This window comes from Planococcus citri, chromosome 5 (assembly GCF_950023065.1).
Source record: "Planococcus citri chromosome 5, ihPlaCitr1.1, whole genome shotgun sequence".
Lineage (NCBI taxonomy): Eukaryota > Metazoa > Arthropoda > Insecta > Hemiptera > Pseudococcidae > Planococcus > Planococcus citri.
The window spans coordinates 31,211,333-31,226,051 of NC_088681.1; the positions used below are offsets into that span (position 1 = coordinate 31,211,333).

At 34.0% G+C, this 14,719-nt stretch overlaps 1 protein-coding gene and 1 pseudogene across 2 annotated transcripts; one reads left to right on the forward strand and one right to left on the reverse strand.

The window, feature by feature from the left end:
* Window positions 1-112: 112 nt before the first annotated feature.
* On the reverse strand, window positions 113-2,990 carry TfIIA-L (transcription factor IIA L). Of its 2 annotated transcripts, none has more exons than XM_065368930.1 (8): window positions 2,802-2,990; window positions 2,321-2,543; window positions 1,836-2,090; window positions 1,607-1,756; window positions 1,451-1,533; window positions 708-986; window positions 552-641; window positions 113-464 (listed from the first exon to the last, which is right to left on the reverse strand). In XM_065368930.1, the coding sequence occupies exons 1-8, from the start codon at window positions 2,835-2,837 to the stop codon at window positions 357-359; spliced, it is 1,224 nt and encodes a 407-aa protein (XP_065225002.1). In that variant the 5' UTR covers window positions 2,838-2,990; the 3' UTR covers window positions 113-356. The 2 variants fall into 2 exon arrangements, with proteins under 2 accessions (XP_065225002.1, XP_065225003.1); XM_065368931.1 differs by having other exon boundaries at window positions 1,451-1,512; window positions 2,802-2,989.
* An 85-nt stretch (window positions 2,991-3,075) lies between these two features.
* On the forward strand, window positions 3,076-6,412 carry LOC135848357 (serine/threonine-protein kinase PLK1-like; annotated as a pseudogene).
* Window positions 6,413-14,719: the final 8,307 nt, after the last annotated feature.

Consider the following 14,719-nt stretch of genomic DNA (forward strand, 5'->3'; position numbering starts at 1 on the left):
TGGAATAAAACAAAACAGCGATTCATTCAGTTGTCATTTTTTGTATTGAAACTTCCTTCAATCACATTCACTGTGAGACATAATAAAATCGAAGAGAAAAAAAACGTCGAAATAATACTGCAAACAAAAAACAAAACTTTTATTTTGTTATTTTTAAAAGGTATAATTGAAAGTATTAATATATACAAAATACAAGAAGAATCAATTTCTGAGTACTAATATCGTCGATGTGTTGAGTACGCTTGTAAAACGCACACAGCATAAATCGAACGTAATGAGAAATCATGATTAGTTGAAACCCTGCTTCGTTTTTCAACATAATGAAATTCTCACGAAGGGTATTGTGTTATCTTTCTTCACCATTCCGCATCGCCGTTGGCTTTCTGGAAAATATAATCTCTGCCTGATAAATTCATGATACCATCTTTTAAGTAGAATTTCCACTTATTCCTTGATCGGTTAATCTATATGAGAAAAGAAATTCATTAAGTAATAAAAATGAATCACTAAATGATGTAATCATCGAAGAATATGATTTTATAAGTAGGTACCTTATCGTACTGACAAACTACAACATTATCGGTGTCAAAAAGATCAGTATTATCTCCTTCGCTGACATCGTCTTCCGAATTCAAAGGATCCTGCAAAAATGAGAATATGAAATACTGAAACAACCGTTTTTAACCCGATAACTTGAAAATAAATACCTCCTCGACACCATTCTCAGCTTCTTCGTTTTCTTCTTCATCTTTATTATCATCGTCGTCGTCGTCATCATCGTCATCGATATCATCGTCGTCGTCGTCGTCATCTTCATCGTCATCATCCGAAGTGTCGTAAATACCATCGACTTGATGAATTTTATCTAACACAGTAATACTAAAATTCACAGGTTCTTCGTTGAGTGAAGTAGTGTTAGTTGAAGGCTCGCCTTCATCATCTGATACGTCACAGGCGCCATCGACTTGCGATATATTTCCTGAAATCTAATACATCCAGGTTCAGAAAAAACGATTTAGTACAAAGTGATGGAAAACACAAGAGAGTATTTCTTGCTTTCAGATTCTGCGGCGCCTCAGGCACACACAGAATGGCCAATGTTATCGTCATTTTCCCACAGAATGGGAATATGCGAGCAAGGATAACTTTGTGCGTTTCATCATCAAGAAACAAGTCGATATAAATTATAAAACGTGAAGTTAAAATTATCATTTTGGTATCTAAATCAAAATACTAATAATTAAAAAAAAAACACACATACAACAAAGTATCGACTATTGTAGCTTTCAGATTCTGCAGCGCCTCGGGCACACACAGAATGGCCAGTTTAATCGTCATTTTCCCACATAATGGGAATATGCGAGCAAGGATAACTTTGTGCGTTTCATCATCAAGAAACAAGTCGATATAAATTATAAAACGTGAAATATACTCAAGTTGGAATATTTACTTGATTCATATGAGGAAATTGCCTATTTGAGTTCTGCGGTATCAGTAAATTCTGAGCTCCACCTAATTGTAACACATTATTACCTATTATAGCAGAGAAGAATAACAACTTGGAAAATCAATTTCACAAATAAAATTTTCAACGTGTATTTCATACCAGTATTATTAGTAGCTGTCGGAATGACGCTAGCTTGACCCTGCAAAGCAGCGGTTACGTGCTGCTGAAGAAGATTTGAAGCTACACTTTCAGGTAACGACATAGTGGCAGAAATCACAGGGGCGGTGAGAATTCGTTGCAACTGATCAGCTGAAATGAAATAATCCACGGTTAGTATAATGCAGTCAAAAACACGACGATTTCACACAGCTTAGATTGACGGAATTACATTGTAAAGCCGACGCTGGAACTTGTAAGCTGTAGACTCTAGGTTGAGTATTTTGCGATCCAGATGGAGGAGGTAACGTTAATGAAATTGGCACCATTTTATTATTAAGATCCGTAACTGCTGTATTAGTCAAATTGATGGTTTGTGATGGGGCTGGGGTAAACTGCTTCATCACATTTTGTTGGTTGTTCACTGATGTACTAGGTTTATTCTTTGGCGACGATGACGACTGCATTGGTTGTTGCGTACCGTTGGCTAAATAATGAAAATATACATTTAAATTATTTCTCTAATGAATCATCATTATTACCGTAATAACTCGTGGCTAAAAGTTCGTTAAACGTTATAATTTATGCGTAATAATTGCATACATTAAGTTGCCATATCGACGAGAAAAAAATTCAACGAATAGAAAAATGAATCCATCGAATCTACCTACTGACTAGAATGATTATTTCACTAGGATTTCGTAATGGAAAAATTACTTTGTTGGTGTACTCTATTCGGTTCATTCTGCGGTTGGGATACTTGTAAAGGCGGTGGTTGGGGTTCGACTATTTCAGGAGGATCGATGGCTTTACTAGCTAACACTTTGGCTTCCCACATTTGCCTTAATTCTTGTAAGACTTGTTCGTCGACTCCTTCGTCTAGAAAAGCTTCTCGTACGCCGGCTAATACATCGTCCATTACATTGGAATAAAACTTCACCTGAAATAAGACATATTCGTAATCAAAACACTTCACAGGCGTATCGTATTTACATGTAAACACTCTGTAGATAAGCAATACCACTGATATACGATTTCGAGTATTGATTGTAATTAATCAGAATTTTCAAACCCATTTTACGATTGTTGTGGTGAAATGTACCCGTACGAATAAGGATAATTTATACAGACAAACTGTTGAGCTGGCAATATGGGTTGTTCCATATGGTACCGAAAATAATAGTGAAATTTCACTTACCACCGTTGTTTGATTCACTGATGATAAAAACGACATTTTGGTGATGATTTAACCAACAATTCATAAAAAATTGAACAAATTGCCTCTCACAATGAAATGGACTTCTGTTTCAGCAACAGAAGCCAATTACAACGTGTTTCGATGCTTCTTATATACTGAGAGAAATCACTCACTTACCAGACATTTTGTACTTGGATGACGTCACTGTTGCGATTTTTTGCTTTCCAATTCGAACTACCACCACGTTCCACAGAGTGCGTTAGCGTTGCGGTTCGTGATTGGCTAGTGATTGTGCTGTTCGTTGTTTACTTTTCAAATTTTTTCTTATCACGAAATTCCCTCGTAATTTTGCAATTTTACCTTTGCCTGCTAAATTCATGATCAAATTTGTTAAGTTTTGTATAGTTTTAATTGAAAATGGCTCCTCCTAAGAAAGCTGACGACGTCGTTATTGCTGAAACTATAATAGACAAGAGTACAAATACGAGATATGCCAGGGGAAAGTTCTACGGCGAGGTAAGCCATGGCCATAAGTATCTTCTAGATACCAATCAAATTTTGGCTAATATTCCTCTATTCTGCGTTTATTCGTATTACGATACTTTCGTATTTTCTTAACTGATACGCTTTGTTTGAGGATTTCACCCTTTGAAACCCCTCCACTTCAGGCTGATACAGTAGTTATCCTCGTAATTGACGAAATGCATTATATGTTGTGTTTAGGGAGGTTTCGCAAAATGTTACGAACTCGAGGATATGGCAACCGGTCGCACGTACGCCGGAAAAATCGTATCGAAAAAGTTGCTGACGAAGAGTAACCTAAAAGAGAAAATAACCCGAGAAGTAAACTTGCACAGAAGCGTCAATCACAAACATATCGTCGGTTTCCACGGTTTCTTCGAAAATGATGAATTCGTCTACGTCGTATTAGAATTATGCCAAGAAGGATCTCTCATGGAATTACTAAAGTAAACAAACTCGAACTGTTCAATTATGGCCGATTAGCCTAATCGTAGATTGCGGTATTTTATCATTATTTCGTTTCATTTTCCAGACGCCGAAAATCTTTAACAGAACCGGAAACCAGATACTTTATGAAACAGATACTCGACGGTGTGCTGTATTTACACGATAATGGAATTATTCATAGAGATTTAAAATTAGGTAACTTATTTTTAAACGACGATATCGAAGTGAAAAGCAGCGATTTTGGATTCGCCATGAAAATCGAAGACGAAGGCCAAAGGAAAAAGTAAGCTCGAGAGATTCAGATTACTCGATGTTTTTTTTGTACGGTTTTTTACGGTTATTTTTTCCCCGCAAATTTCAGTATTGATAACGTGGCTCCAGAGATGATCAATAAGACAGAACACAACTTCGAAGTCGATGTTTGGTCCCTTGGTTGTATTATGTGAGCGATTTTTTTATTTACGTTGAGTGAAGAAGTACATCGTTCATATCGTTTGGTTGCTACTTGCTAGTTTTACTCGAAATGGAGTATTTTTTCGAAATATTTGGTGATTGTGAAGCAGTAAGATTTGGCTGCGTTATGAGCGATGTACTTTTTTCATCTAGAATATAATTATGTCGAATAATCTCAATGAAATTGTGTTCTAATGTGATTTTTTTTTTCTGAACAGGTACACGTTACTCGTTGGCAAACCTCCTTTCGCGGTAAAATCTATAACAAAAACGCGCGCAAATATTAAAAATTGTGCCTACAAAATCCCCACTCAAATTAAAGGTCTGGCTGTGGATCTAATCCAGTCTATGTTATTACCCACTCCAAAGGAAAGACCCACAGTCGAGCAAATCATCAGCTCTGATTTTTTTTAAGGGTATGCAAAACTCGTACTCGAATAATTCTATCTATACTAGAACGTATTTTTAACTGGTGCATTTTTCCCCGCAGATTTTATACCTTCCAAACTGCCGGTTTCGTTCTTAACTGTTGCTCCTAGATTCGATTCTATGAATGTTGAAGGATGTCTTCCGTTGGGTCGCAGACCGTTGGTTGAAGTCAATAATGGTGAGATTATTTTTACTTGGAAATGTGCTGTTGACGAAGGTTGTTGTGAACAGCTGATTGACTGGTGTGGGTTTGCTATCGAGGTTTCTTGACAGTGGGAGTACCGCAATCCTTTTTTAATTGCTGAAACCGTTTCTGAAAAAAAAATCCATTTCAAATGATTGTTGGTTTTCACTCACTCCTCTTCGCAGGCTTTCGGTCAACGTGTTAATCGAGTCGTTAATATTTTTGATTTATTGGAATTTTGAGATGTTTTCCCTCACATTTTAACTGAACGTAATCATGTTATGATTTTCAGGAGGTGAAGACAGTCCAGCTTTGGTCCCACTCAAGAGTAACATAAAAGCTGGACAAGGTACCGGAGACGCTCATGGAAAGAAAGCCGGAGGTATCATGGTCACAAGTTCTGAATGTAACCATCACTTCAGAACGTTGCACGCTCAATTAAAAGAAGTTTTGAAATCCAAACCGTCACGTTTCCAAAGCGACGCTGGTGAGTATTTAGTCATCTACAATTTGACCCTTCACGATAAAACAATCTCAACTGATTTTTTTTTTTGTTGTTACAGAAGGAGTAACCGATCCTGCTGCTCAACCGTTCGTCTGGATCAGTAAATGGAGCGATTATTCCGATAAGTACGGTTTCGGGTATCAATTATGCGATGACGGAGTAGGCATCCTGTTCAACGATAACAGTCGTATTGTGTTGTCGGCCAATCAGAAGTAAGCCTAAATACTTTTTTTTATCGATTTCAATGAATTCTTCGTCTAAAGTCTAATTACTGTCGTATTTCCGAAGATACATGAAGGAACACTTGATCAAAGCCGGAGCCTCGGTCCAAGTACAGGAATCAGATTCTCCAAGTCGTATACCCTATTTGCACACGTGGCATAGAACCCCATCCACTCTGATTATGCAATTGACCAATGGCACGGTACAGGTGAGTAAAAAATCCAACCATAAATCAAATCTTAACTTCACAACTGCTCTGTTTTGCACCGTTCTAATTTTATTTTACTTTGCAGATGCACTTCAACGATCACACCAAGATAATCATGTGTCCTCTGAAGGGAGCCGTCTCTTACATTGACACCGAGAAAAATTTCCGTACGTATAGATTTTCGACGATTATGAAAAACGGTTGTAACCCAGTTCTTCTGAATTGTTTGGATTATGCTTTTAAAAAAATCGAAAATCTACTCAGAAGCCAATAGTATTATGCGTTCTTTGAAACTTGAAAGTCGTTCGTTGTAAAACATTCCGAATACCTGGTCCCTTGTTCTGACCTCTTACTTCTTGACTCCCTATTTTAATACGAAAAAAATTCAATTTATCTAATTTAAAATCTTTTTTAACGTTTATATTCGATTTTCCATTTTAGCATGAAACTCTAGTCGATCAACTGTACCTTTTTGTAGTCTTTTTTTTTACTCCTATTCTTTTCAGTACTATTTTTATGTTTTGAATTTAGTGGATCATTAACGTAACAGTGTGAAGAAAATACATAGTTAGTTAGTTAGTTACCTATTATTTTTAGTACTTGCATTTTTTAAAAATAATATAGTCTTATCGTATCGAGTCCACTTGGTCTGTTTCACTTTGTTCTTGATCTTGGATTCATTTCCTCGTCCTTACCAACTATAGTGTGTTGAAAAAAAATGAAAAAATAATAGATATCGATTTCTCCTAAAAAATAGCAAAAAAGGTTGGCTTTCGTTAAGATTTCTAAAAGTGCAGTTTGTGACCATAAATTGTCCAAAAATCTCGTTTTGTAGACAAAAAATGCCCAAAAGCCTTGATTTTTTTCCAAAAATTGCCAACCAATGTCTTGCTTTTTGTCAATATTATCAAAAAAAAGAAAAGAAAAATATAATATGTATCATGAGGTTGCAAAGAAGTCTCTCACTTTTACGACAAAAATTTTAAAAAATTCTCGTTTTTTACAGAATGGCTAAGAAAATTTGTTTTCTACCTGAACTCACTTTTTTGTTAAAAGAGGTAAAAATTTTCAGTTTTGTGTAAAAAATTACTGAAAATTGTCGCTTTTTTAAAAAAAATGTTGGTGCATAAATTGTCAAAAAAACTGCGTTTTGGGGTGTTCGAGCGCTCTTCAGCAAGTTACAGAATCCTCCAGAAAATTACAGAAAACGTAAAAAAGTGTTCGAGCGGTTTTGCTGTAATTGCAGCATGCTGTTCGAGCGGTTTTCTGTAAATTGCAGTTTTACAGAAACTGTAAGTTTCTGCTTACTTTTTTACAGCAGCTCGAGAGGTACTGTAAATGCTGTAATAGTAGTTGGATGGTTCTTTAATTGTTTTCTTGTCCTTATTTTTCAAAGTGTTGATTTCTTTTCTTTTTTGAATGATAATTTAAAGGTGTAATTAGGTAATTTCACTCTCCCACTTCATAAAGTTTTCATTTTCGTTTTTTTTTTTTTATTAATAATGATAAAATGCCGTATTTTATGAAATTTTTTTCACAATTTTGTGATAAATTATCAGTAGAAAGTCGTATAAATTTATTTACAGCGTTATAGCTTTTTACCAGCAATATGCTTTTACAGAATTGTCAAAAAGTGTTCTAGCGCTCAACTTGCAGTTTTACAGTATGCTGTAAAACTGCTTTGCTGTAAATTCTGGAAGTTGTAAGTATCTGGAAGCGCTCGAACACCCCTATTACTCTAAAAAATTACTTTTTCAAGCAAAAAGCGGTAGCACTCTGATTTTTTAAGCAAAAATTGAAAAAAATATCACTTGGCCTGCATTTGGCAAAAACTTTTGCTTTTTACAAAATTTGCTAAGTAATCTTGTTTTAACACGAACTCAATTTTTTGCTAGAAATGCTAGAAACGTTCAGTTTTTTTTTTGTCTAAAGCGCTGAAAATTATCGCTTTTTTGCAAACAAAAAAAAATCCAAAAAATAATTTGTCAAAAAAGCTGTCTTTTGCTGCCTATAATAGTTGAAATCTCGTTTTTTTGTCAAAAATTGTCAAGAAAGTTACATTTTTCTTTGATATTGCCAACGTCTTCATTTTTGTCAATATTAGGTACATATTAAAAAATTTATTTTTTTTACCAAGAAGTTGTTTAAAAAGTCTTGCTGTTTCGACAAAAAATGAAAAAAAGTTGTACTTTTTGCCAACAATTCAGATGTTTTTAAAATCAAAAGTGACGAAAATTGGTTTTAAAAATAATCTATCACCTCTACAAATTATGAGCATTTCCGCAAAAGAAACATGAAACTAATAAAAGCATTATCAATTAACCTTGATACGTTCAGTCGTTCACTGCAGATAAATTTTATGTACCTTGGTTACCTACATTCACTAATTCATTCGAATTTCAAAGAGAAATTCATCGTTTGCAGTAGAATTTAAATTTTCTATACCTACTTAGGCCTGTGAACAGTGAAACAAACACGAACGTTTATGGTATAAATAAACAGCATTGTGAATAGGTATACCAGTTATTACTCCGAATAATACCCAGGTACCTAATACTTCAAAGAATACAAATATTTTTCAATTTATATAAAGTTCAATTATTGTTAGGTGCAAAGAAATTAACACAAAGGGTGATTTTCCCGAGTTTTCTAGCCAAAAAATAACAATATCAATAATAAAACTTGAACCATTTTTACGTGAAAATTATGTGATATTTTTCCTTCTTAATTACAGTAAATCATGAAAGCAATAGACATGGAAACAAAAAGCAAAGGTCAATGTTGCCTACTAGTTGATTCACGAGTATTTGCGCATGTAGGTGTTTCAGAACGCTGATCAATGATACTACGTAGGTACCTATAAAAATATCATAATTATTTTAATAAATTTTCAGTTTCTATAACTTGACTGAATTCATCTTTTCAACTGCATTTGTGAGCAAACTACTTATTACAAAATAAGTACCTTTGTATGTAGGTAGGGTACCTACTTACTATACGAATTATTTTCGAAATTTAATTCAACTAGCTATACGACTTTATTCGAACGACGAAAATGATATTCATTACAAAGCAGAGAAAACAACGAAATTGGACAAGAGAGAAAGTTGTATAGAATATTTAATCTATGAGAATAAAGAGCCCGGGTACTCCTCACTATAAGCATGATGCGGCTGACCTCAAGGATCGATACTTTGTAAAGTTCATATTAACAATACAACTTTAGTTATTTAGTAAAATGCTACATCCGACTTTCTTGATGGAACATACGCTATGCAGGGGCTAATTTAACACGCAAAAACATAATTCTATTGTACGTTTAATCGTATAACAAATCATTTTCTAGCTGGTTTCTTTGATTAATACTAACACTTTTAGTTTCAAAAGTAGAACAATAGTTCAAATGCGAATACATTACGGAAGTGGTAAAATATACAAATAGAGAGATTATCGTACATATCTATCCCATTATAGCGGAGGGATGGGATATTATGTATAGGTATTAGATAGGTACTAAATACATAAACAGGTTGTTAAAATGTAGAGCTGTGTGTATGTGTGTGTAGGTGTGAACTGCGAGTAAAGATTTAGGTATAGGTATGAGTCAGCTATGCAGCTGCCTATAGTTACGTTTAGGTATTGTTTTAAATCTGTCAAGTTAGTCGTATTCGTATGGTCATTATGTGTAGACCCAAGACCGCTTGGTCATAAAATAATGTTGGTGTCAAATGTAAAATATACGTGTAAATATTGTGTCGTGTATATTTTCTCATGGTAGCAGAGTCGTATGGTTTTTGATTAAAATTGTGAATTTAAAAAAATCGTTTTAAAATGAATAAAGAGCTACCTATTCCGCGATTCGAAGATGGAAAAGTTCCATACGATAAGTGGCGGTATCAATTAATGAAACTGGTTAAATTTTTAAAACTGAGTGCCGTTTTTGAAAGTGACAATCCGGCGAATGGTGTTGATAAAGACGATTTTGAAACTAAAAAGGATAAAGCTGAATATATCATGTCAATTGCTGTCGATCCTGACCTAATTATGTCGTGTAAATCGCCAAAGGCAATGCTGGAGTGCTTGGATAAAAGGTTCCTACAAAAATCGGAAGCAAAAATAGTGCTATTGGAAAAAAGAGTAACATCTTTAGAGTACAAGGATGGTGACGATGTGGAGAATTTTTTTCAAATTTTCGAGAGAGCAGTCAAGGATCTAGGAAATGCTGGTGGAGATATCAGTCCAGATAGGCAGTTACATTATTTGCTTGCTACATTGCCAGAATCATGTGACCATCTTATAGAGACTATTGATTTGTTGAAACCTGAAGAAAAAAATTGTAATTATATCCGAGAAAAATTAAAAATGAGAAAAGAAAAACAAGATAAAAAGTCAAAAGCTTCAACTTCGGAAAGTAAGCCAGAATCTCAAACTGATGCAAGTGCATTTAAAACTTCAGTGAGTACAGCAGTTTGCTATGGATGTAATAAACCAGGGCACATCAGAAAATATTGCCCTGAAAATAAATCGAAGCAAAGAGGACGAGGTAATTTTCCTGGTCATTTTGGTGGTCGAGGTCAATTTCGTGGGAGATTCAATTTCAATCAAAGAGGAAATTTTCGAGCTGGGTTCAATAATAATGGTTCTGATCGTGGTAATTTTCGTGGAAATTGGTCAAATTCGAGAGGCTGGAGAGGCAGAGGTAACCAGAGTAACTTTCAGAGAAATGAAAATCTCCGAGAAAATGAGCAACGAAATAATATAGATGCATTTCATGTAAGTTTAAATTCAACGAAATTTTGTAATAATGATGGTAAAATTCAGTGGCTCATTGATAGTGGATGTTCTGATCATATAATTGACTCTGATGAGTATTTTTATGAATTTATTGATTTAAAAAAACCTGCCAAAGTTCAACTAGGTGATGATTCGGAAATTCATGCTGTTAAAGTTGGCAATATTATGTGTAAATTTATTTGTGATGGGCATGAATCTATTATAAACGTTCGTAATGTTTTTTATGTGCCAAAAATTGGTAAAAATTTATTGAGTGTAGCAGGTATCACTAAAAATGGATGTAAGGTACTTTTTGATGAAAATTATGTTGAAGTTTACAATTCGAATTATGATTTTTTATTTTATTCAAATGAAGTTGATAAAATTTATCCTATTACCTGTAACGTAATTTTTGACAATTCTGTTATTTCTGCTAATTTTACAAAAAAGGATATGACTAAAAAGGAATATTTGCACAGAATTCTTGGACACGTAAATTTTGTTGATTTGCAAAAAATGTGTAAACATGGTTATCTTGATGGTTTGCCGGAAAATTTGGAAGATGTTTTTATGAAATGTGAAATTTGTTTAGAATCAAAACAGTCAAATTTAAAATATGCCACAAAGAGATATAGAGCCTATTATTGTGGCCAAATTATTCACTCTGATGTGAAATATTGCGATGTTATTGGATATAATGGTGAAAACTATTTTGTAACTTTTATTGATGACTATTCACGTATTGCTAAGGTGTATCCTATTAAAAATAAGTCGGAAGTGTTTGATAAATTTATGGAGTACTGTAATTTAATTCAAAATTTAATTCAAGGTCCTATTGTTCAATTTCGATGTGATAATGGTAAAGAATATTTAAATGAAAAATTCTATAATTATGCTCGTGAAAATGGTTTTCAAATTTTCCCATGTGTAAGTTATAATCATCAATTGAATGGTGTTGCCGAACGTTATAATCGTACTGTTATGGATCGTGTGCGTTGCTTGAGAAAAGAGGCAAATTTGGAGAAAAAATATTGGCCTGAAATTGTAGGTACAGCTTGTTATATAGGAAACAGATTGTTGAATAGTTCAACTTTTGAAGGAAAAACTCCTTATGAAATTTTTACAGGTAGGTATCCATCAGTGAAAAATTTAAAGATGTATGGGTCTGATGTGTTTGTTCGAATTCCAGATGAAAAAAGAAAATCTTCGGATGATAAGGCAGTGAAAGGAAAACTGGTAGGATATCATGAGTTAGGGTACAGAGTGTTGATTGGAGGAAAAGTTGTATTAGCTAGGAATGTTCAGTTTGCAGAAAAAAATACGTACGTAATTTCTCTCGATGATGAAAGTTTTTCTGAGGAAAGAACTGAGGAAAATGGAAGTGAGGAAGGTAGTAGTTCTAGTTCGAGCGAAAATGTGTCTGAAAATGAATCTGAAGAAGTGCAAGGTAGGCCAAAACGAGATAGGAAGATGCCAAGTAGGTTCAACGATTATGTTATCAATTGCAAGTATGTTAATGTAGCATGTCCAGAAACGTTTATTGAAGCTGTTGAGTCCAAAAATGCGGAAAAGTGGCGTGAGTCTATGAAAAGTGAGTTTGATTCGTTAAATAAAAGTAATACTTGGAAACTGGTAAATAGGCCAAAAGATAAGAAAGTTTTAAATACGAAATGGGTATATAGAGTGAAAGATGGAGGTCGTTTTAAGTCAAGGTTAGTAGTTAAAGGGTATGAGCAAACAGATTTTGAGCTTGAGGAGGAAATTTATGCGCCTGTTGCAAAATTAGGGTCTTTGAAAACGTTATTGGCTATGAGTTGTGTTCGAGGTCTTGATATTCACCACATTGATATTCAAACTGCATTTTTGAATAGTCCTGTAAAGTCTGAGGTATATGTAGAACAGCCAGAGGGTTGTAAAATTGGTTCAGGTGATAAAGTATATCGTTTATTTCGTTCATTGTATGGTTTGAGGGAAAGTCCGAGAAACTGGTATGATTGTTTGCATGATTTTCTGTTGAGTGTAGGTTTTGAAAGAAGTAGGCATGATCCCTGCCTATATTATAATAAAAAGTTGGGATTATATTGCATTATTTTCGTTGATGATGTGTTGCTATGTGGTGATCTGAAGAATATTTTGTTGGTTAAAGAGAAATTCAAGAAGCGTTTTGAGATAACTGATTTAGGTAGGATTACATCCTATTTGGGTATTCAAATAAATTATGACGTAAAATCTTGTAAAATGACCTTAAGTCAAAAGAAATATATTTCTGAAATTGCTCATAAATTTAATGTTACTGAATCGGATAGTTGTCAAACTCCTATGGAAGAGAGGCTCCATTTGACAAGAGGCGAGCCAAATGAGAGTAAAAATTATCGAAATTTAATAGGTGCTTTGCTTTATGTCTCTCAAGGTACAAGGCCAGATATTTCGTTCCCTGTGAACTATTTAAGTCGTTTTCAAAACTGTTCAACTCGTGAGCACTATAAATATGCCGAAAGAGTGCTAATATACTTGTACCATACTAGGGATAAGGTTTTAAATTATGGAAAATACGTTGACAATATTTTAGACGCCTTTGTTGATTCAGACTGGGCAAATGACGAGGACTGTAAATCAACTACAGGTTTTATTATACGTATTTACGGTAGTGCGGTTATATGGAAAACAATAAAACAGAAAACTGTTTCTAGAGCTTCCGCTCATGCGGAATATTATGCTATAGCTGACGTGATCGAGGAGTTGCTATTTTTGAAGGGTATTTTAAATGATCTTGGCGTTGACCAAAAGTCGTTAATGAAAACGAAAGTCTTTGAAGATAATACCGGCGCTATTTTACTTGCTAAAAATGGTAATTTTACAAAACGCTCAAAACACATTAATGTAGCGTATCATTTTGTACATGACTATGTTAAGAAGAATGAATTTGTTATTTGTAAGGTTCCAAGTGCCGATAATCTGGCAGATATGTTTACAAAACCTCTCGGTAAAAATAAATTTAATTATTTTAGTGATAATCTTTTACTCGCAAGGGAGGATGTTAAAATGTAGAGCTGTGTGTATGTGTGTGTAGGTGTGAACTGCGAGTAAAGATTTAGGTATAGGTATGAGTCAGCTATGCAGCTGCCTATAGTTACGTTTAGGTATTGTTTTAAATCTGTCAAGTTAGTCGTATTCGTATGGTCATTATGTGTAGACCCAAGACCGCTTGGTCATAAAATAATGTTGGTGTCAAATGTAAAATATACGTGTAAATATTGTGTCGTGTATATTTTCTCACAGGTAACTGGTAATTTAGGTAAAATTAATGTCTCTCGAATACCATCTTCTGCGTAGTCTACAGGGAGTTGAGTTTCAGAATTTGATAATATTCATGGTTAGTAATTTGATCAGTACCTATGTATTATCGGTGCAGGTAGGTTATGTAAACCTACCTAGACTGAATTTGAATTATTTAGCTGGATAAAATGAGCCTAGATATTTTACGAATATTATATTTCAATAATAATAATGCGTGAAAAAAATTCATTCGAGAGAATTTTATTATTCAAAAATTGAAGATAAATTTACACCTTACGACTATTCAGGTTGATAAGAAAATTTTACGAAATTGAATTACAGTCGAGTAAGAGGTAGCTATCATCTTATGTATGAAGCTGATGTTAATCATATTCTTGGTTATACTTTTACAATACCTAGCCATTAGGTAATTTAAGAAAGTAGTATCGGTTTAGGAACATTTATTACTCGAATAGATTAACACCAATATCCATCAAATTGATAATGAAACGTCGGATAATACTGAAAAATCACCAATAATACGCACCTACAGTACTCAAATGAAGCTCAAGTACCGAATATATTTCCAAATATTATTTAATATCTATCGTGAAATATAACTATACCTACCTAAGTATATATATTTCTGAACAACGCATTATGTCGAGTCATTAGAAGACGCAACACACTCGATAATTCTTTTCTAGCGAAATTTAATCAAGGTAGGTAATATTAAGTACCACCGACGTTAATTTGGCCACTCGATTAATCACACTGTAAACATAAAAATAATTTCCGTCCAATTACTATGATATAGGCGATATTCAACTGCACACAATGTCGCCTCCGAATTTTGAGAACACTTTTTTCAAGTTTATTTACCTACTACGAATCGGTGG

Coding starts and splice junctions, on each gene's coding strand:
- TfIIA-L (XM_065368930.1), bottom strand. CDS start 2,837: ATGTCGTTTTTATCATCAGTGAATCAAACAACGGTG. Junction 1,534..1,606: donor GACAGCTACTAATAATACTG/GTATGAAATACA, acceptor CTGCTATAATAG/GTAATAATGTGTTACAATTA. Junction 465..551: donor TAGTTTGTCAGTACGATAAG/GTACCTACTTAT, acceptor TTTCTCATATAG/ATTAACCGATCAAGGAATAA.